General features: G+C 51.4%; 9 protein-coding genes across 16 annotated transcripts; 5 read left to right on the top strand and 4 right to left on the bottom strand.

Annotated features, from left to right (window-relative positions):
• The first annotated feature begins 107 nt into the window (after positions 1–107).
• Positions 108–1,462, top strand: PV06_08414 (uncharacterized protein). Its single transcript, XM_016409748.1, has 2 exons — positions 108–272; positions 342–1,462. Exons 1-2 carry the CDS (start codon positions 253–255, stop codon positions 1,345–1,347), a joined length of 1,026 nt encoding a protein of 341 aa, XP_016260056.1. The 5' UTR covers positions 108–252; the 3' UTR covers positions 1,348–1,462.
• A 1,130-nt stretch (positions 1,463–2,592) lies between these two features.
• PV06_08413 (uncharacterized protein) lies at positions 2,593–4,333 on the bottom strand. The gene is made up of 3 exons (XM_016409747.1): positions 3,686–4,333; positions 3,307–3,623; positions 2,593–3,228 (listed from the first exon to the last, which is right to left on the bottom strand). Exons 1-3 carry the CDS (start codon positions 4,092–4,094, stop codon positions 2,755–2,757), a joined length of 1,200 nt encoding a protein of 399 aa, XP_016260055.1. The 5' UTR covers positions 4,095–4,333; the 3' UTR covers positions 2,593–2,754.
• Positions 4,334–5,094: 761 nt separating this feature from the next.
• Positions 5,095–8,127, top strand: PV06_08412 (uncharacterized protein). The gene is made up of 5 exons (XM_016409746.1): positions 5,095–6,161; positions 6,227–6,394; positions 6,447–6,844; positions 6,899–7,229; positions 7,296–8,127. Exons 1-5 carry the CDS (start codon positions 5,208–5,210, stop codon positions 8,067–8,069), a joined length of 2,625 nt encoding a protein of 874 aa, XP_016260054.1. The 5' UTR covers positions 5,095–5,207; the 3' UTR covers positions 8,070–8,127.
• Positions 8,128–8,618: 491 nt separating this feature from the next.
• On the bottom strand, positions 8,619–9,596 carry PV06_08411 (uncharacterized protein; the record flags this gene model as incomplete). Its single annotated transcript, XM_016409745.1, has 1 exon — positions 8,619–9,596. The coding sequence occupies exon 1, from the start codon at positions 9,546–9,548 to the stop codon at positions 8,619–8,621; it is 930 nt and encodes a 309-aa protein (XP_016260053.1). The 5' UTR covers positions 9,549–9,596.
• Positions 9,597–10,512: 916 nt separating this feature from the next.
• On the top strand, positions 10,513–11,655 carry PV06_08410 (uncharacterized protein). Its single transcript, XM_016409744.1, has one exon. It carries the CDS (start codon positions 10,553–10,555, stop codon positions 11,579–11,581), a length of 1,029 nt encoding a protein of 342 aa, XP_016260052.1. The 5' UTR covers positions 10,513–10,552; the 3' UTR covers positions 11,582–11,655.
• A 1,618-nt stretch (positions 11,656–13,273) lies between these two features.
• Positions 13,274–14,985, bottom strand: PV06_08409 (uncharacterized protein; the record flags this gene model as incomplete). Its single annotated transcript, XM_016409743.1, has 3 exons — positions 13,274–13,828; positions 13,899–14,116; positions 14,190–14,985. The coding sequence occupies 3 exons, from the start codon at positions 14,983–14,985 to the stop codon at positions 13,274–13,276; spliced, it is 1,569 nt and encodes a 522-aa protein (XP_016260051.1).
• Positions 14,986–15,617: 632 nt separating this feature from the next.
• Positions 15,618–16,904, bottom strand: PV06_08408 (uncharacterized protein; the record flags this gene model as incomplete). Its single annotated transcript, XM_016409742.1, has 1 exon — positions 15,618–16,904. One exon carries the CDS (start codon positions 16,902–16,904, stop codon positions 15,618–15,620), a length of 1,287 nt encoding a protein of 428 aa, XP_016260050.1.
• Positions 16,905–17,140: 236 nt separating this feature from the next.
• PV06_08407 lies at positions 17,141–19,659 on the top strand. 2 transcript variants are annotated; one of them, XM_016409740.1, is made up of 5 exons: positions 17,141–18,118; positions 18,171–18,408; positions 18,462–18,757; positions 18,803–19,016; positions 19,066–19,659. In XM_016409740.1, exons 1-5 carry the CDS (start codon positions 17,648–17,650, stop codon positions 19,209–19,211), a joined length of 1,365 nt encoding a protein of 454 aa, XP_016260048.1. In that variant the 5' UTR covers positions 17,141–17,647; the 3' UTR covers positions 19,212–19,659. The 2 variants fall into 2 exon arrangements, with proteins under 2 accessions (XP_016260048.1, XP_016260049.1); XM_016409741.1 differs by having other exon boundaries at positions 18,462–19,016.
• Positions 19,660–19,727: 68 nt separating this feature from the next.
• On the top strand, positions 19,728–21,694 carry PV06_08406. 7 transcript variants are annotated; one of them, XM_016409733.1, is made up of 4 exons: positions 19,728–19,966; positions 20,024–20,049; positions 20,206–20,215; positions 20,292–21,694. In XM_016409733.1, exons 1-4 carry the CDS (start codon positions 19,899–19,901, stop codon positions 21,436–21,438), a joined length of 1,251 nt encoding a protein of 416 aa, XP_016260041.1. In that variant the 5' UTR covers positions 19,728–19,898; the 3' UTR covers positions 21,439–21,694. The 7 variants fall into 7 exon arrangements, with proteins under 7 accessions (XP_016260041.1, XP_016260046.1, XP_016260044.1 ...); XM_016409738.1 differs by having other exon boundaries at positions 20,206–21,694; XM_016409736.1 differs by having other exon boundaries at positions 20,024–20,215.
• The last annotated feature ends 166 nt before the right edge of the window (positions 21,695–21,860 follow it).

Genomic DNA, 21,860 nt, shown 5'->3' with positions numbered 1-21,860 from the left:
ACGTCATGACCCTTGTACAGTAGGTGTCCTGAGAGGTTTGGCCTATCGGGGAGCCTAGATGGTGCCCGGTCGCTGGACTGCGGCTCTGACTAGTAAAAGCTGTGCCGCGGGATCGGAGTCGATAAAAGTAATATAGTATATTTTGTCGCAGCCGTGGTTTTCTTCCTTCGTGGGTAGCTGTACTGATGCCTAAGACAAGGTCGTCGCAGTGGCTGGCTCGGTAGTTGATCGTGTTTCCCGAATGGATCGAATATGTCCATCAAGCTGACTAGGTAGGTGAGCGTCGACAAAAGAATCCAAAGACCCCGACCTTGACTGCAATGGACTGACGACGAGTGCAGTCCTCGAGATGATCCTGGCGACACGCTCCCCAGTCATCGGACGAACCCTTCGCATCATGTCGCTGTTCCGGAGTCAAAGGACAGATCATTCCTGAGCGCTTACAAGGGCTTCGTCGCGGGTATTTTCAGTGGCATTGCCAAACTGTCTGTCGGCCATCCTTTCGACACGATCAAAGTACGCCTGCAGACCTCGGAGAAGTCACATTTCAGGGGTCCATGGGATTGCCTGGTGCAGACGATCAAAAAGGAGGGACCTCAGGGATTATACAAAGGTGCCACCCCTCCGCTGTTGGGATGGATGGCCATGGACTCTGTCATGCTGGGCAGCTTGACCCTGTACAGAAGGATGCTGCACGAAAAAGTCTTTTCAAATCCATCTTTTCGGCCTGGGAAATCCGCTGCGGAGTTGGCAAGTGAGAAATTGCCAGCTTTTGGACACGGGATTGCGGGCATCATGGCAGGCTCTACGGTCTCCTTCATCGCCGCCCCGGTCGAACACGTCAAGGCTCGGCTGCAGATACAATATGCCGCGCAGAAGAAGGATCGGCTATACAAAGGTCCGATTGATTGCACCAGGAAGATTCTGAAGACTCATGGGATCCGTGGCTTGTATCATGGCTTGTTCGCAACCTTGCTGTTTCGGTCCTTCTTCTTTTGCTGGTGGAGTTCCTACGAGGTATTCTCAAACATGTTCAGGAAACATACGTCTTTATCAACGCCTTCTATCAATTTCTGGGCAGGTGGTTTGTCTGCTCAGATCTTCTGGCTTACGTCGTATCCGTCCGATGTCGTCAAGCAGCGGATCATGACAGATCCTTTGGGAGGAAAGTTGAATGACGGCACACCTCGATTCAGGCGCTGGAGGGATGCTGCCGTCACCGTGTACAGGGAGTCTGGGTGGAAGGGATACTGGAGAGGTTTTGTACCTTGTTTCCTGAGGGCATTCCCTGCCAACGCCATGGCGTTGGTAGCCTTTGAAGGCGTGATGCGCGCCCTACCTGAATAGATTGTTGAAGCCGCCTCCCCTACGCGATAGGTATTACGCAATCTCACCTCTACATTACGCACAAGGCTATACTTGGTACTTAACACTGGAGTGCTCCCCAATCGTCATTCGCTATAGAGATATCTTTGCAAAACGCACACCGCTGAGAGACTAATAAGTCCGTAGTTATTATTGTACTGATTACTGTCTCGGTGCTCGTCAAACTGATCGCACAAGGCTGTAAGTCATGTGATACGATATCCGCAGCCTTGTTCTTCGGGAGAGTTGCCTAGTGCGTCATACTCATCGCTAGAACTTCCTCAATGGGCGAATGGAAGTTCGAGGGCGGTTTTTGTTGTTGATACCCCGCGATCCAAAGGACGCAGCGCGAAGTTGTTAACCTCGCAGCTACGGACCGTGAAGGTGCGAACCACGCATCCACTGTATATCCATCAATATGCAAGCGCCTAAGGGTTCTCAAGCACGGATGTTGTGTTTTCCACCTTCATCCTGCCGCCATACCCTACTATAGCTGCCATCGGCATGTGCGAGTGCAGCGGTCAATATCCTGTGGACTTTGGCGAACGATGGAGTACAGTCTCCCCTCTCCTCTTCGAAACCCGCCGACGGTCCTTCTACGGGTGGAATGCCATGACAAGGGCTCATCAGCCTATAACGAGACTTTCAAAGGCCATCATATGGTTGCGAGGGACCCAAATAGATCGATAACAAGAAAAGCATTCGACGATTGTCTCTCGTGACAAAAGGAGCAAGAGCATGTCGCATTAGGTGTGCCTGGACTGCTAGGATCGACTACAATTCCTAATTCATTCATGGAGGATGTGCCCGGTGAAACGGCAGAGGAGAAGCTTGAGATCGAAATTTACCGACACACTGGCATTAGGGGAGATAGTGAGCAACTCCTGTATCTCGCAGGAGTCATGATTGGAGCTTTCGGTTATCCTTGGACATCCTTCGCAGTCGTGCAGAACCACCATTACCAGCGCGATAGACAATGAGCCCGAAGGTTAGAATACACATTTCATGTGTTGACCTCCACCACTCAATAGCTGCCAGTATGTTAAAATGTCGCTGAGAGTATAGTACGAGATCAAAGTCATTCGGGTCTGAGTAAACGAGTATCTTTGAACAGAACTTCCGCCGGATCTCAGAAGCCATACCGGAGAAGTTCTGCCCACGCGTAGGTACTTGGGCATATTCATTATGAGATGACGACAATGTATATCACTGTTCTTCCGAATGTGAGGAACTCTATGACACGATCGCTCGCATTCCTCACAAGCATATCAAGACGGGACGGTCAGGAAACCCCTCCATCATGTATCGCCGCGGGAGTCTAACGAGCGACGAGTTTTCTCCTACCCATTCTACATTCATTCCTTAAACACATGCAGGACTGCATTATAATCAATAGGCATGAATTCGTCCATCCCACCAGCCATACACCCGCAAAGCAGTGAATTGGCCTAACGGAGTTGATCCATCCGCCGAGATCTCTCCCTGGTCAAGGTCGTCAAGTATATCGTTAATATACTGGCCAGCAGCACTCAAGTAGAGTATATGTGCAATGGCCGCGTGGATAGCAAGCAGTCGTGGAGAAGGGGGATCAATCGTTCGGTTGTCAGTCAAGAATAGGGTGCGGTTCGAGATAGGAAGAATCGAAGGACGCATGAAATCCTCGTGTACAGAGTCGATTCGATATGTATGAGCCTGACCACCATATGGCTCGAAATAGACTTCGAAACAGCCGAACAGATGATGGAATTCCATAGTCAGAGTGATCGCGTTGCGTGTTCGATCAATGTCGTCACCTTCTAACAGATAAATCACCCCGTCGTCGAACATGTTAAGAATTGCGAGAGCGACTTTCTTAGACTCGTTCTGCCCAGGTAGATTAGTTAAGTCGGGCATTTAAAGCTTCTCTAAAAGATAAACCCCAATAGAAGTTATTAAACTTACCAGATTCTGTTCGCCTACTGAAACATTCATCAATGAATGAGGAATGATATGTGCCACTTCTAATGTTGCAATTGTATTGCCTGTCTCTCCCAACAGGATCCCCTCATCATCGCACGCTTCTCCGGTCCCATCCTGAGTAACGCGTCTGGCTGCTTCCTTCCGATCGAACGAACGTGATATAACGCACCGATGACGGTCGCGTATGAGACAATCTCTTCTCAAGTTTGCGAGTCTCCGGGTGGTTCCAGTCAAGTTCTGCGCGCTTTGGAGATCAGAGAGCGCTGCTGGCGAAGGCTGGGGAGTTTTTCTCGTGGAAGCTCGCACAAAATAATACATTAGTCTTTTACTGAGTTTATCAGATGTTTTGAGAGGACCTTACAGGGTAAGAAGAAGTTTTCAAACAGGGTTTCGGCAAAGGCAATCAATTGTGGTTCGTAGTCGACAGTCGGAACCGATCGAGACAGCGAATCATCCATAGGTATCTGGGTGTGTTCGAAGAAGAAATGTAGGAAATTGTCTCTTGACGTCTCGGAGCGCGCATATTCGTAGGTGAGTCGGACCAGCGTCACATGCTTGTACGGCTTGTGTTTCTGAAGGGGTTCGCACGCCTCGATAACGGCGACAAAGGCACGAATTGCCCGTTGTCGTTGCTCGGGCCCCAGCGCTGGATGTGGCGCACGTAGATCGAAGACACCCTCCAACGATGTCGATGTCGATGATGAGGTGAAGGGGAAGGCATATGCGCAGATGATACTGCTTTCTTGTCCGCTGCTAGACAAGATTGCCATGCGATGATATAAATCGTCCCGAGGTCGTCATCTCTTGATCAATTGGAAGGGCTAGCGACTCCCTCAAATCTGGATCGCACCCAAGCACCAGGTATATATATGTATATATATCACCGAAGTAACCCTCAATTGCTATTCCTTGGTATCAATACCCAAGTCTAAATTAAATGATAACCGACTATCAGGATCTCACAACAGGAGTCTCATTGACGGAAATGATTCACACGAGGAACTAGAACTAGAACTAGAACTAGATGGGTGGAGGATGAGGGCTGCGCGAGTACTGTAAAAGTGTGGGAGCGCAGGCGAGTCTCGGAGCTAAACCCAGTTGGAAAGGCGCTGAGGCGAGTGCGTGACACGGACAAAATGCCAGTACGTCAAGAGACATTCTTAAGGACAGTGAGAATGACGAGCACCGAGACACAAAGAAGGACTGCAATAACGACTCAAGGATTCGTATCTCAGTCGTGAGTGTTTCGCGAATCAATCGGCTATAGCGAATGACACTGGGGGCTATCTGTACTTCAGTGATATGTATCCGCTCATCACATTGTACCGAGGCCTCTCCGTATCCGTGAGCAGCTATTAGAAAGCTGTCAGTTCATCATGAATGAAAGGCACAAGTAAATTCTCCACCTTCAAAAAAGGGGTAAATGAACAAAAGTATAACCGTGGGCCATCCAGACCCTGAGATAGTCGAGCTTCCCCTTTTGAGAGCGGCTTTTTCCGTGTGCTCCCCATTTTCAAGGCGTGCCTGACATGCTTCACACGCTACGAGGCTGAGAAAGCTGAGGGAGGCCACTGGTGACGGTTCTGAAGTGATGGTAACGCACAGACTCTGCTAATCTACACCAAACTCGCCGGCGGCGTCTCATTGACGTTGACCACACTGTCTTCCTCTTATATTCTCATGTCCGGTGCATGTGTAGTGTCGCGAGAGATTGAACACACCGCGATGCTTTACGTCGGGATTGATTGCCTTGGTCACGGCCCAACAGGTACGCCGAACATAAAAGACGTGAATGGCTCCCAATACACGGACATGGAGCCGGCAGGGATGCTTCATCGGGGTCTTCTTTGGCTTGCCTCGTGCGATTCTGAAACGTGGCCAACATGTCCACTCCTTGCCACAAGCTCGCTCTGCTGGCGCTGCTGTTGTCGCTGACGCCTCGAGAATGTCTTGCGGGCCCGCACAAGATTCCGCGGGACCCTTCGTTTGCAGGCTGGGAAGCGTGGAATTCTACTGACAACAATGCCACCACAATCACCACGACCACGACCAAGTTTCGTTCCACGACTCGAAGCACGACCACACTCTGCACGACTCAAACTGCCGACAGTCCTCACGCGTGGGGTGACTGGACGGGATATGGTCCAGGCACCCATAACGGTGGTTCGAAGGGAAACCCGAACGACGCCGAGTGGAGTGTGACCGGCTCCAGTGGACACAGTGGGCAGCCTTCTACCTCAAACTGGACGCCCAACGGATCTTCCAACGGCCCAGACTGGGATGACGGCAGCTCTGGCTCATCTGGTGGTTCGTCTGGTGGTTCATCTGGTGGTTCATCTGGGGGCTCACTCGGTGGTTCATCTGACGGTTGGTCGGGTGGTTCGTCAGGCGGCTCACCTGGTGATACAGGTGGAAATGCTGGCGGATCAGATCAAAGCCATCCCGGCGGAGCGTATCAAGGCGGTGGCTGGACTGGAACTGGTACCAATGGATGGCAAAACAACACAAACAACGGATGGCAGAATAGCACCAGCGACGACTGGAACCCGGATGAAGGTGTCCCGCCTCTCAGCGCAGAAGCTATTGCATTCATCACCAGTGAAGAGGCCTTAGCAATTGCTGGATTTCCTGATAACGACACGGATCAGCCCTTGAGGTTTGTCAAACGGCAAAGCGGCCCTGGCAATTTCAGCGGCGAAATCACCCAGGAACAATGGGTCGATAACGACATGGACAATTGGCTGATTAGATATGTGCAAAGAGTGCCCATTCCTCGACAGCCTGGAACGCGACTCATGGACAGCACACACTTCTTTCGCGACTTTTGGCTTTCAACGGTAAGACTCGATTCGTGTTGTGTTCTTCCAGACTCCTTTCCGCTAACGTCGAATGATGCTGCCAGGGAGAAGAGAACCTGGTCCTCTGCGAAAGCTTGTACGAATCGTGCAATGTCTCACCCGTCGACGACAGCAAGAGATATTCATACATCAGCAAAGACGATGCTTACAGGGCTGCCTTTGTCCGTCAAGTCATGAAGGTGTGGCAGTCGGGCAACAGACAGGCTTTCCAGGTCAGTAATTCCTTCGACTCATCCTTCGTCAGAGCTGATTTGTTGTCCCTAGATCGTCAACCAAGCGGTATCGAATTCTCAAATCAACATCCAAACCGCGCACCGAGTGTTTCTGCAAAGTGACCCTCCCAAAGCGACCAGCATTTTTGACATAATCCTTCCCGCGTTGGCTGCCGTCAGTGTCTTTGCCCCGACTTTGGCCCCGGCAGTTACTCTATTGAGCAATATCTACACGGCCACCAAATCCTTGAGCAAGCGCGAAGAGGACGATGCGGATGTATTTCGCCGCCGTTATCCTAGAGCATCAACCCACGACAAGCGTGCCTCCGACAATGTCATCGCGGACATTCTGGACCGTGTGTCAGCATTGGAAACGCAGCCCGTCAAAAGCTGGGTCGACGATGTGAACAAAGGGGTGGAAAAGTCTGCAAAGCTGGTTGATCAGGCAGCGTGAGTGCCCAAATCCTTTTGCTACCGCTGCAACAGAACCTAACCCAGCAACAGCAAGGCCGTGATAGCCATGAAAGGACTCAACCCCGGAGTTGCGCCTTCTACCATCTCGTCTTGGGATTTCTTTGATGCTCGTGTCTTTTCCGACTTTGAGAGTTACCCACTGACGCACCTGGTGGCGTTTGAAAAGAACATTCTCTACTGGGCCGCCACGGAATACCAAACCACCAATGGCCCCGTGGCCGTGGCCGGGATGAAGAGCATCCTCCTGGGCGGAGAATGGGCCAAGATCAACGCGAACAAGGAGCCAGACTCGGTCACCATCCCGAAGGTCAAGGCGTTTTTCAATGCCATGGTTTTCATGCAGGTGATACAGAACCAGGCGGTGAGTTTCGTTCCACGTCCGTTACACCGAAACATGAGCCTTTGCTGACGATTCTTTCACCCCCAGATCTATTTCTGGACCCAGCGCGTCTCCAGCTCAAGCGCTTGCGAGAGCGCGGCCAAGTCGGCCAAGTCCAAAGGCTGGCTCGCCAACGACGGGTGGTACCAGTGCGCAGACATCGGGGGACAATATGAATTTCGAATGGCCCGCCGGCCCATGCTGAACGAAGGCGAGGCCCAGGTCGTCAACGACCTGACGTGGAACCCGTTCGGCGACATCCTGCGGGTCACCATGTTCCCGGGGTCCTCCGACACTTGCTTCGTGCAAAAGAAGACGTGGTTCGAACAGAACTCGGCGGGACTGAACAATTTCAAAGACGATCTGCTCAAGTCCGCAGGGTACAACTTCAACATCGGGGACGTCTACGCGGCGTCGGTGGCGTGCCAGAACGCCCTGGGGGATCCGTTTGCCGACGATCAGCCACGACAGGGCAACTTCTACCCCCCCATGCAGACCAAGGCCACGGCGGATCAGATCCTCACGGGGAGTTTGCCCATGTGCCTCTTCAACCTGCCCGTGTTCGGGGTCGGCGACCCCGTCAAGAACAACTGGTGCAAGTACGCACTGGGCGGCATGAAGGGCGCCGCCGGCGGACTGAGGTCGTACTACAGGCCTGACCTGGACACCTGCGACTACGACATCGTCTATTGGGCGCTGCAGTCCGACAACAAGATCTGTTTGACCGATCAACGAAACTACCGGGCCTCGAGTTGGGTCGCACGGCCTGGATGTGAGAGGTACGATCGGGGAATTCACCTGGTGGGATACCGACGTGCTTGAGACGTGTTGTGATGTTTGTCCTAGGAGTTTTACGGCGTCAGACATGTTCCCTTTCCAGAACTATAGTTTCTTGTCATTATACATGTTCCCTTTCCACGTGGTCGTCTCTCATTATATCTTTTCCCTTTCGATGCCCCAAGTCTTTGGTTAGTGGGTTGCTATGGTTTTGCGCCGTTCAAGCGAGCCCAGTGTCAATGCCAGCCGCATCTCGGCGTCACGCACATCCATCCGACGACCACACATCAGAATTCAACGTCACCAAGGGTGTCATCCAAAGGGGGCTATTCACCTATTCACTTGTTTCAGGCGTGTCTCGTCCGAAGCAGCTCTGTCCCGTCTAGTCGAACCAACCATACAATCCCGCCGCCACAACGGTGATGATCGCATTTACTTTGTCAAGGTCATTGAAAGCTTTGGTCCATGATTCATAAACATTCATCTCTATACACGCTACATGTGTGATTGGGTGATTTCTACTAATACAACGGCTCTCCATGCGGAGGCGCCTTTCCGAGAACGCGGCAATGGCCGTATTACTGTTGATTTCCTTCAAGAACTGCCCACCGAAGGGACCGTGACTGGCCCAGAGGCCGCCAACATCACACCGCCCGGTGCGAATCTCATCGGGATGACCATGTCATTGGTGGTCGGGCGATCCCCGACCAGGATGTCCACGCCGAACTCCAGCACCCACTGGGCGATGACGGGCCAGACACTCTGATTCTCGTCCCGCGTCTCCCAAAGATCGGTCCCGGCCATGGCCATGGTGGCGTCCACGACCTCCATCGTGTCGGCGTCCCAGAACACGCACGAGTCGTAATCGAGGAGACAGGACTCCAGGAACACGGTCATGTCTCGCTCGGAGACGGTCACGTTTTTCGTGGACGTGAATGTCGGCGACGTCCCCGAAGTCGCAGTCACGGCCCCGTTCAAAGAGTAGAGGAGGGCGCCTGCGATGGCACTGTTCGACGACGTCATTCCCGCGTTCTGGAGAACATCATCGACGTTCGTCACTAGCTTGTCCGAGGACGATGTGCCGTTGACGAATCTGAGGTACGCTGGAAGATCGGCTTCGTCTTCGGCCATTCGCTCCATCAGTTTTCCGTCTGGGTCGGGAAGAGACGGGTCTTCCGGTTCAGGGCTGTTGGAGGTGAAGTCATAATCTGGAAAGTATTCGATCGTGAACGCGTCATCCAACGTCTCGGGGGTGTTGGTGTAGGCTGGGGTGCTGTTGTACGAAGTACACGATCCATTGGAGGGATTGACGGTGGGATTGGGATTGGGATTGGGGATGGGAATGTTGGAAGTGGATGATGATGGTCTACTCGTATAGGAAGATGTCGCTCGAGGTTCAGACCACTCCGCCCATGAAGGAGCAGAAGAGTTCACGGGGGCACTGTCAGTGAGTGGGCGGCAGTGGGCAAGCAGTGTAAGGTTCATGAGTGCGGCAGCGCCAAAGAGTCTGGGGAATCGGGCCATTTTCTGAGCAGCGACAGAATCAGATGTTTGTTCTTGTGTGGTCAGGAGAATAATATTGGAGTATGTTTAGATGACTGGCACCAACACCAAAACTGAAGATGGCAAGCCGAATATATAGACATGATTCCTCCCCCTGGATTGCCCTGTCGTCGAAAAGGATGGCGGGAAATAAGGATGGCAGGGAAATGGGATTTCCGAAAATCTGACTGCAATATCTAGGTGTGTGGGAGACATTGGCAATGTACTGGAGGACACAGATAGGCGCGAGGTCTGTGGTGAGGGTGGTCGAGTGGAGGCGGGAGAGGGGTTTTCCCCGAGGCTCGAAGATATTGCTGTCCAGCACACACTCTGTGCCCATTTCGTATTCTCTCATGGCCAGTGAGCCTGGCGGCATGGTCTTCTACCCTGCCAACCACCGTAAACTGCACTCTGTGCTCCCTCCACGGACCAGATGATCCCGGCGTCCGAACCTTGAGATTAACTTTATCTTGGATCGCAGCGATGAGACTGGCTGGTTTGGAAACAGGCTCAGATAAAGTTTCAAAATAAAACCAGGCACGGATCTCGAAATGGTTCGCGGGGATGCTGGTTGGCGACCAGGGATCTGGACTCTCAGGGCCACTCCGCGGTCCGGTGGTCCATATTCGGTAGCTTGAGGGCTGGGCAAACAGTACAGAGGACTGACTGGTCGGCGGTCCAACCTGCTGGCTCCGAGCAATAAAAACACAAAAAGAAGGCTGTCTCTTGACTGGAAGGCTAATGTCATGAATGGGAACTGATGAAGGGAGTTCGTTGCCACGGTGAATGTAAACTCTCCATCCCTCGAGCAGAGCAGCGCTGGAGCCATGACCCGGCGCGCAGGACTACCACGAGTAGTCTGCCCTTGTCAACAAACCCTCGGCCGCCTGAGGGTTATAAGGCATGTCCAGGGGGCACGCGTCGCTCTACCACATTCTCGGCCCTGCCTGGTTGGTGTGTGACTCGGAGACTGCGTGGTCGGCACCATGAAGACTGTCTTACTTTTTCTCGCTTGTGTTCCGGCCTGCTTGGCCGGGTTGCAGGTACCTTTGCTGATTATCAATCTCTCTCCAAATCCGGCCGTCGTTGACATGCAATACACACCGAACTGCATGAAAGGCCTCTTCAACCCGAGGGACCTCGAGTACTATTACAAAACTTGGGCTCAATCCAACACCACTCTCCGAGCCAAGTACGACGAGAAAGAGCTGCCGTCGGAATATCTCGCCTACCTCCAGTTGTTCAAAGGCTTGACGGGCATCGACAATCTCGCCGCGCACCGCTTCAGCTTGTACGGCGGAACGACGACCCTCCCGGCAATGCAGGTCAACCACAGCGTCCCTTTCGGCGTCTTCGAGACGGAGATTGACGGCGGGACCGATTGCTGGGCGGTGGACGCGTGGAAATTCTTCACCATAAGCTCCGGCAGCGCCAGAACGTATCTCTACTTGCACGATCCCTGGGATGACCATTGGGAGATCGTCAAGAACTCGCACCTCTGGAGAAATCTTCCGGATACCAATGAGGTCGCGGTCGACATTGGCCCGGGGGGTAGAGCTGACCCCTTGCGCGTCGTTGCCGACGTCGCCCTGCTGGCCACGTCGATAGTCCTGGCTGTTGCTGGAGGGTCACAATTGTCCTTCGGCATAACAACACTGAGGATGGTCCTTGTCGGTGCAGGCCGGGCCGTCACGGCAGCCGGACTGGGGTTACTGTACCAGACGATTTTCGTTGGCGGCGTCGTTCTGGTTTTCGGTTCATTAGGCATTGCTGGTTTCGCCTTCATCCCCGGCAGAGATGCACTCGATGGTGCTACGACGTCGGTGGCCATCCAGGCCCTCTCGTTTGATGGCGTATACAAGGATATTCCCCTTCAGAACCGAGAAGCTTGCTTGATGGGCGAGAATATCGTGGGACATTTTGACTGTAGAGTCGCTGGAACATCTCTGGTCATACAAGGTGATGGGAGTGTGTTTGCTTTACCTATGCCACCAATTCATAGAGGCTGGGACTGATCTTCTGAAGCTCTGGTTGAGAATAATGGGGTCGAGGAGGGATATTTAAGAGAGCGGACACACCAAGGATACAGATTATATTATTTATGATATGATAAGTTCTTCGACAATAGTCACAGCGAGAGTAATACCTCTGTTATCACATGACTTGTAGCCTTGTTACAGACATATGGCTTGCTTCATTATTGGTACATGCAGCCTTGTGCGTAATGTAAGAGTAGGGTCTATGTGATAGTCCGTACCTCTGTATCTATTCCGTACTCTGTACAGTAGGTAGATAGGTATCTAACTCAATGGCTGTGTTACCGCTACGGAGCATGTACGTTGCCTTTTTTCTCTCTTTGCTTTCCCGTTCCCGAGGCTGGTTGCAAAAGAAAGCCTTACATTCGCCTTGCTATTTTTGTTTTTGATCGTATCTTTTTGCGCCCGGCTTTGCCATTGGAGCGCCAGCTATCTCTCTCTCGCGCGCGCGCGCTCAAACCATACATCTTTCTGTCAAGGAAAATTTCCAACTGTGCTGCCTCGTGTCTGCCTCGTGTCACGGTGTCTCATTTCTGACCAACACCACACCAAGGCGTAAATGGTGGGTTATCCGTCATATGAAACACGAGTACGACTCAATCCTTCGGGGCAGATTTGATGTTCCGTACGTTATGACTCTCTCTCTTTTTGAAACGCCTTGCTTTAGGCATTGGGCGTTGGTTGGATTCTGGCTTGTGGAATTTCCGATTTTGGTGTACGCCTGATTTCGGCCCTGCTTTCTTTTTTTTGGCCTTGCATTGGCCTTTCATTTTGACATGACCATCACTGGTGTGGCTGCAGGATAATGTTTCACTCCCTTACGGAGGACATGATAAGTACGTACCTCATCTAGAACAAACAAGGCGTAATGATGCCGACTCGAGCACACACTGTACAGTACTTTTGTGGTCTACCTAATGCAAGGCAAACAATGAAGATGCAAGGCAAAAATGTGCAATACGCAAGAGTGCGTACACACACACCTGCAGCTACAGTAGGCAAACTGCGGTATGCCATTCCCTCAAACCCTCTCCACCAGCCCAGCCATTCGAGAAATCTTTGGGAGGGCCACAGAGAGAAAGGAGAGAACAAGAGGAAGAAAAGAGAGAAAAGATAGGCGGAAATGTTGGTCGCCTTTTCTACCTGCATCTCCTTGTGAAGGCATACATACTACATACATGCATATGTCCGTGCAATCATACCTTACGTACCTAAGTAGACTTCGCCCTCAAAAGAGAGAGAGACACACACACATACACACACACACACCAAGAATGAATAAAGCTCAATAGTCAAAGTTGTTTGAATCGTTATCTCATCAAATACAACAGCACAAGTCGAGTAGAAAAAAGGATTCTGTCGAGATGTCTTTCTTCGAATCTCCCTTTCTTCAAAACCTTCGCATAAAATCATCGTCGTCATCATCATCATCATCATCATCAACAACATAATTACCGCTCTCTCCCCCTTGCAGTAAGTAACCTTGAAGCACCATCAACTGTAAATCTGTCATTGGGCAATAATGACCTTTCTGCCTCACCTCAACCCAGCCGTTGCAGAGAGACCCCATCAGATAGAGAGAAGTGTGGTGTGGTCATAGGCCTTCACTTCTTGTCAATCAACACACATCCACATGGTCTTTGATTGTCTTTCCCTTCTGTCTCGTCACGCTCAACAAAACTCCTTCTCAATGATGACATCAACGACAATCTCACGGTCCTTTGTCGTGGTGCTCGGGACACTCTCGTCATCATAATCCTTCTCGATGCTGACTCCAATAGTCTCGCTGGCCTTTGTCGTGCTCGCGACACTATCATCGTCCTTCCAAGTCTTCTCTCCTTTCTCATTGAACACCTTGTACTCGACCTTCTTCTCCGCCTGCTCCATCTTGACTCTCTTCTCCAATTCCTTTTCCTTCTTTTCCCAGCCTACTTTCTTGCCGTCAAGGACATCGGCCTCGGGGACCCATTCGGCGCTCTTGCCCATCTTGCCAATTTCGCCAATCTTCTCGAGGCCACGTGCGACGCCAGAGACTGCGACACCGACTCCTTGAAAGGCGTAGCCGACGGCTCGGAAGGGTGCCTTGGCCACACGGACCCTCTTGCGTTCTTTGACCTTGACCATGGGCATACGAGGGAGGACTTTGCGATCACCGACTTGGAGCTTCTGGACCCAGTTCCAGGTGTATTGGCTGTTGGGACCGCGGTGTTGGAAGTAGAAATTGGCCTAGACCCGATAGAACGATAAACGGTTAGAGAGAAGCCATGAAGGAGGGAGGGAATAGAAATATACGTACAGTACCAGTCTTGTCAGCGACACTCCATTGAAGTCTGTCACCAACCACTTCGGGGCGAGATGTGACCACTGCGACGAATTGAATCTTCGCATCCTTTCCATGATGATGGCTATCACTAATAGGGCAGTACTCGTAATCAGGGAAGGACTTCTTGTCGATCTTGGTCATCTCGGAGTCTGGGATGAGGTGCAAGGTCTCGTGGGCGGTAAACGCCTTGACTGGAAGAAGCCACAAGAGTCAGTCACCACGGTCACAACCTTGAAAAGGGAGCATTGTCGACCGTAAACGTACAAAGCCAGCGAAACACTTTCTCCGAAATGTCCTTGACAGGGATATTGCTGATGCAGACGTTGAGGTGATTGCTGTTCCAGGACGTCAACTTGACTTCGGACGCAAGACCACCAAAGTACAAGTCGATACTGGCAAAGTTACAACCATACTTGATGGCGTGCTTGTGGAATTCCTTGGCCGTCTCGATCTTGACATCAGTCTCATCGTCAAGACGGTTGTCTGCGACAATGAGAACACGGTCATTGATTTTGAGCTTCTTCTGGAGCTTCTCAAGTGAGACGGGGAGGCTTTTCGTCAGAGTGTCTCTGTCGCTAGGAGGTCCGAAAGCAAGGATGCTGTCTGGGATCAGGTCGCGGATGTAGCGAGCATGAGGCATGCCTTCAACTGGGTCGTTGATGTAGATGATCGGGGCTTTTGGAAGTCCATGGCGCCGGATTGGCTTGTTGCCGGATTTCTTTGCCATGTCGATTCGTGATTGAGTGGTTGACGATAGTAGGATTCTTATGGTGTTCGAAGTGCTGTCAGTGTTCTCACACGCACAAGTCGGTATGCAAGGTAGAGAGAGTGTGAGAGGAAGGAGGATGCAAAGAGGGAACGAGGCGAACGAATCAGTGACGGAAGAGACTGACGCGTGATTCACACCCAATGCCAATTCAAGTCCTCGCGGTTGTAACCTTGGTACCACTTTCAGGTGAAGAGAGAGTGAGAGAAAGTGAAGGGGCAGGGAAGAAAAAGGTCTCACGAGGAATCTATGGTTGGGCAAAGGAGGGGCAAGAATGCATTCACTCGTACTCATGCTCGTTCTCGTAAAGCCGGCAAGGCTGAAAGCATGCTACCTTATGCATAGGTGCCTCGTTTCATTTACAGCGTACCTCAGGCATTGCATCTGTGACTTCTTTGATAGGCAGACTCTGCTTCTGGCTCCATTGATCAACTTGTCACTAAATACAACCTACCGAGAACCAAGGGTGGTGTTGAAGGGCTGTTAGGCGGCCTGAAGGATTCGAATTCCCTCAACTCGCACACATGTTCGTATCTTGATCGCTGTCACGCGATTTGCATGTCCAATGATCACGTCTGTAGTTGTCAATCCACAGGTAGCTGTCCGGAAAGGCATCAATAGACTCTCCGCCTCCTTAAGCTGAGCCGGTGAAATACATGAAACTAGCCGCAATTTGACTTGGTACGAGGAGGATCTTTCGTCCTCTCCCACGCCGCGAACCATGCCACGCACCGAAGGGCATCAATTCTCCACCCTGTTGTCCTCTGTGTTGCCCATTGATTTGTCGTTCACTCCAAACCAACACAGCTGTGCATTTCAGGGCTGCCACTCCGCGTCGACGCCTTGCTTTGCGCGTCTGGGTAAATTGGTATCATTTGCTGAGCTACACACAATGTTTGGCTTGCACAACATCCAAGCACCTCATGCTAGTCGAATGGTATCGGGCGCAGTGCACCAAAGGTGCCCATTCGTTTTCGCATCTCTTCTCCTGCTGCTACCGTACTCGGCACCTTGATGCCACAGCAATCGCCCCAATAATCAGGTTCGTGGCCCTTTTCCTTAACATGTTTCATCCTTTCTTCTTGTAAGCGAAGGGTCTCCAGGTCCAAGTGACCCATGTCGTCCGTCCCTGGAATCAAGCCACCGAAGAGGAAATGTTGCATGATAGGCAGTTTGCCCAGCACTTCCTTGATAAACATCTTTCTCATGCCATCTTCGACCTTTTGCCAACTTTTGGCGCCAGAGATATCGTCCAGCATTGGACTGTGCCAACGGAGTCCCTTGACCGTCTTGACGCTATCGACCCATCGGACCTGGTTGAGATAGATATACTTGTCGCCTTCCTCATCCAACACGACATTGTTGTGTATGGATTTCGGGGTGATGTACGGATGCCCGATCAACTGACTGGCCCCAAACAGGAACGGTAAGAATTGATAGTCGTCCAGACCCCAGACCCCATGGCTTCCAGCTGGCTCTAGGTAGTATGTGCTCTGGATTTTCCGCATCAGATCGAGGTACTGGGTGAATGTGTGCATAACAATCGCAGGGAAATCGTCACGCGGAACAAAACCCAACTGATACAAGCACAGCAGCCACATCATAAAGTTCAATTCATGTCCAGAACCGTAATCTAGTCGCTCTTCTGATCCGAAAGAGTTGATAAAATAGACCGAAATCTCCTGTATGGCAGCCTCTTCGTGCAGACCCAGCTCTTCTGTGTGCAGTGATTCCACATCTCTTACTATGGCCTTGTGTAGGTCTCGGAAGACAGGGTTGCCAAATCTAGAACCGGTATCAAGTGGAGGATAGCGTTCGATGAGAGTCTTGATGGCATCGAGAACCGCGTCCAGTTGTCGGATCTGTGTGGAGAGTTTTGTAATATCCAACGTCGAGTTGTTACGGCCTTTGACACAGTCTGCCAGGGTAAATATCCATGACTGGATGAGGGTGTAGGTAGGAGAGGCGAGGAATTTTTTGTGGTCTGTCGGGGATAGAATGCGTTTAACGGGAGTCTTGAATTGTACAGAGTCAAGTTGAGGAGGAAGAGGAAGTTCAGGTGTCTCTGGGGCAGCTTCTGACGGCGCTCCTGTTCTGGAGGGTTTTCCTTGGGATCGAGGGACCAACTTTGGAATTGCATGCGCCTTGTTACCGTTCAGCGAAGATGTCTGTTCGTCCAAGCGTCCATCTCGTCTAGGCTCATTGGAAGCCATGGTCGCTTGCTTGGTAACCAGTGATCATCTATTCTATGATTGATACATGCAAGAGTGTGTGAGAAGTGTTGGTAGGAAAGTTTCGCGGCGTGAGTATCTGGTGACATTCTCCGCAGGTATTTGATTCTCCTTAGGTAAGCATTGGTCTTTGTCGCCGCTCAAGGGTTTGTACTTCTGGACGCACTTGAACCCCGCCCAACACCGCCGAGGCCTATTATTGAGGCGTAGGATACGATCTACAAACAATCATTCTAGCACGTTGTTGTTCGTCAGCTAATCGCAAATCCATATACAGTACGGAGCAGGGAGTATCCGGTTCACTCAGTGTGCGAGAGACCTTTGCAGATCTTCTGACCTGTCACTATTATGTGACACTGTCCGACATTTTCTCTGTTCAAAAATTTTGGTGGGTGACACAGGTGAAGCTGGTTGTGTCACAGTGATAAAGCTCTGCTCCCCAACGCGACCGCTTGGTGCACGCGTGAGGCTCACCACTGCACAACAAGCAAGTGCAGCAGAGCGAGCCGTCTCCATTCACGTCTCATCATGGCTTGCCTACCCAAAATGAGCATAAATCTTAATGTCAAGGTAAGAGATGAGCTTTTGTTCTTCTTAATCCCTTCAGCTGCACTCAGCGTTCTCTCTTCTGCGAACGGATCACATTCTGCAGGCTGCCGTTTCACGTCAGACCCACCGAGAATCAGTCTTCCAACATCTGTGGTGGTGAGGTTTGAGTTGCAGCAATGGCAAGCAAACCTACGGTCAACATGGATAGCGCGTCTTCACAATCGGAATCACATACAGAATCCTCATATAGTCATGACTCCTCTCATGTTAGCCAACAGTCCTCTTCAACGCAGAACGCGCCGAGCAATCGCAACTACTTGAACTACTTGTCTGCACTTTTTGTCTGGCCCCCGTTAGTGGAAGGTCCGCTTTACGGTATGTCTGAAGAGCAACACGCTATCATGCTAAAAAAGGCGGAATGCAAGCTACCAACCACACCCCCACCAAACACGAAGGATGAGGATGTCCAGGACGTCACGTCTCCGTCAATATCACCTAAGCCTTTCCGATTCAGTGGATTCACAAGCAATGATACAGGATCTGGTTCGTTATGTCAATTGCACATTCTCGAAGACAATGCCTTCTTTGCGGTGGACAGCCCTGAGATAAGAAAGATCCAAGACAACTTCCTGTCCGGTGATTACGAGGTACATTTTAGCCAGTGTCAGCATCCTTCTGTGGAAGACTAACGAGTGCTAGCAACTGCCATCCCTCATGAAGACGAGTCTTGCAGCTGTCGCCCTGCGAATCGGTATTCCCGGCCAGCCTCATGCCTCTCGGGTTTCTGGTTTCCGACTAGGCCGAGACACTATCATCACTTGTGCCCATTTCGTCACTTGGCCTGAGACCGAGCAAGGGTTCATGGATGCAGCTCGAATGTTTCATTCAGGAATGAATGGTGTGAACGAAGCTCTGCAGGTTCGAGAGATCACAACCCGTGAGTTCCTAGCTACCAATGCTAAAACTCTCCTGTGGACTAATTCAAAGTAGCGACAGCAGCCTTGCGAAACCGTTTCAAGATCCGCCTCTCAGCTGTCCTTGTTGATCAGGATATCGCAGTTTTCCATATCCTGGAGCGACCCCGCACTGATCATTGGAATCCAGTGGTCGATCCGTCCCAGATGGTATTTACGGCTGAACATTCGCGAGCGGAACTGAGAAAGACGCAGCTTTGCTGGTCGGTGGGTTACAACATCTCCGTCAATCAAGAGGAGTTCAACGACACCTGGTCGGACTTTTTCCAACGTCAATCCTCAGAGAAGCAGTCCGACATCGTGCTGGCTCATGTATGAATCTCTGCTAGCAGTCATGAGGAGGCTAACTTGCCACAGGGCTACACAGAAGATCGACCACCAAGTCTTGAGGAGCTCAAGCCATCGCGGCGAACAGTAGCATTTGGAAAATTCAGAGAAAATCCTGATGAACATGGGCTCAAACTGGAGCCTCATCAGGAATACATCGACCATACTGCTTGGCACGGACGTTCTGGAGGGATGGTGTGTGTTTACGATGGTGGAAACAAAAAAGCATGGGTCTGTGGTATTGGTAAGTCAGAGACCCTTTTGTCCGCTGTTCTTTCTGACAGGATACCTAGTCATTGGAGGGTTCCGTGTTCACGACTTCAATCACATGAATGTCTTCACCAGCGATGTTGAAGAGTGGATGGCTCGCGCAATTTCCTTCCAGGATGTTATAAGCACTCCGGCAGAATTCGGCAGACGCTTTATCAGATCCTTGTGAGATGCATCACACTCAAATCGACAGAACGAGAGTGCAAGCTGGAGAGAGACCCTAGGCTCAAGATAGTCGGCCGTGAGCTTTGCAAAAGTCCCCTAAATCGGTTTTGCGGAGCCAACAGTGCAACGGCTAAAGTCGCCAGAACGATCAACTCGATATCCTGCAACTACAACAACAACAACAACAATCCTTTCATTCCTTGAGATTAGAGAATCGGATTCTGAGTACGTCTGAACAGAGAATCTTATGGAATGAATGGTTCCATTGCGGATTGTTAAAGTGGTCACCACACATGACGAGGGTTTTCGATGATGTGATGGAGTATGATGGTTTTTTAATTGTTGCACACTGCAGTGCATCTCCATATCTAGTAATACTAGCCATAGAGGGAATAGAAAATCAAAGTCTGGATAAGTCTCCATGTTGATATAGTAACATGAGAGTATGAAATGGTCGTTGTCGTTGCAGGATCTCATGGCGTCGGATGAACATTGCACGTCATTTGAATTCCCCGATTCCGTTTTCTCCGCAGCCTCAACTTTCTGAGAGCGCAAGGCATTTTTGCTGTCTTCAAATACCTTCAGAAAACTATTGTCTCGAACAGACCCTGGGGGCCGGTAAGCGGCCGAGCATACTGCGCTCCCCTCGAATCCTTTCCCCTCGTCTCTCTTGACGCCCAACTATCCAAAAATGCCCCGAGACCCTTTGATCGGCCTGGTGGGAAAACCAAGTTCTGGCAAATCCACCACATTAATCAGGTGCGCAAACACCACGGACTAGATTGAGAATGAAGCAAGAAACTCACAGATCTCAAGCTTGACAGATGCATCTTCGAAAGTCGGTCAGTTCAGAACCCATAACACACACACCCAACCCAGCCTACCTAGTCCGCGATGTTGAGCAAAAAAAAAGTCTATCCTGCAGCGCAAGCAGGAAAAAAGAGACGAGAGACGACAAAATAAAAAGAGACCTTGAGGCTGATATGAATACTATACAGGCAATTTTCCGTAAGGGCCTCCCCTCCTCCGCTTCATCGACTACCTTATGGACCCCCCTCGATCTTTTCTGATTCTCCTCCCCTAGATTCACCACCATCGACCCCCAGCGCGCCGTGGGTTACCTCCAAGTTGACTGCGCATGTCAACGGCATGGCCTATCTGCGCGGTGTCGTCCCAACTACGGCTCCTGCATAGACGGGAAGCGTTCGGTGCCGATCGAACTTCTCGACGTCGCCGGTCTCGTGCCGGGTGCGCACGAAGGTAAAGGGCTGGGCAACAAATTCCTCGACGACCTCCGTCACGCCGATGCGTTGATCCACGTCGTCGACGTCTCCGGCACGACCGACGCAGAAGGAAAAGCCACGCGGGGCTACGACCCGAGTGTCGACGTCGAGTGGTTGCGCGGAGAGATTGTGCGCTGGATCCAGGGCAACCTGATGGAAAAATGGGGCAGCATCAGACGGCGGCACGTGGCGGTCAAGTCGACGGCGGTCGAGACGCTCCAGAACCAGTTCTCGGGCTACGGGAGTACGAGCGCGGTCGTGGCGCGGTGCCTGGACAAACTCGGTCTCAAGACTCCCTTGGAGGAGTGGTCCGACGAGACGATCTCGAGAGTCGTCAATGCGTTTACCGACGAGAAATTCCCCACGGTCCTCGCACTCAACAAGATCGATCACCCCGACGCGGACCGGAACATCGCCAAGATCGCGAAACAACAGCCGGCCGAGAGCATCGTGCTGTGCAGTGCCATCAGCGAGGTTTTCCTGCGCCGGCTCGCCAAGCAAGGCTACATCAAGTACACGCCCGGTGCGGAGTACCTGGACACGAGGGAAGATTTGATAGAACAGGGAGATCAGGACGGTGGTGGCCTCAAAGAGATGGACGATAAACTCAAGACGAGGATCGAAAACTTGAAAGACATGGTGCTCTATCGGTTTGGGAGTACCGGTGTGGTTCAGGTTCTGACGAGGGCGGCTACACTACTAGGTCTCGTGCCCGTGTTTCCGGTCAAGAACATCCACACGTATGGTTCCGGGACGGCCGGATCGACGGTGGTGTTTAGGGACTGTGTGCTGGTGAAAAAGGGGAGCACGGTGGCTGACGTGGCGAGGAAAGTCATGGGAGATGCACCGATTGCTTTTATCGAGGGAGACGGTGGGAGAAGAGTTGCCGAAGATCAAGTGGTGAGTGTGGGAAAGAATGACATTCTTTCGTTTCATGTGGGAAGGTGATGGATGGCTGTTGAGACATGTTTTGGGCGGCGTCCGGACTAGATGGATCGAGATGAGACCAGGCAAGACGAGGTGAGATGATACGTACAGATGACAAGATACCCTACAGGATATAAAAAAGGAGAGACAATGTAATGCTGCCCGAATGAATATGACGGACCCGGGGGCAAATGTGGGACAATACAAGGAACATGCGGAATGTATACATATCTATAGAGTACCATGAACGACAAGAAATCAGCTTGATCGATTTTGATTCGTTGACAATGCCCATGTACATGCCTGTGTATGGAAAGTAACCCGTACTCGTGATAACTCATGTCGAAGTCCGAAATGCAGCAAACGCCCTTGACGATATCGTTGCTTGGTCGTCTGAGGAGCGCTTTTCTCTCACTCTCCTCTGTCGGATAGTTACAGTAATG

This window comes from Exophiala oligosperma (genome assembly GCF_000835515.1).
Source record: "Exophiala oligosperma strain CBS 72588 unplaced genomic scaffold supercont1.8, whole genome shotgun sequence".
NCBI classification, from domain to species: Eukaryota; Fungi; Ascomycota; class Eurotiomycetes; order Chaetothyriales; family Herpotrichiellaceae; genus Exophiala; species Exophiala oligosperma.
Note: the sequence above shows the minus strand (reverse complement) of the source record. Positions and strands in the feature narration are given on the sequence as shown.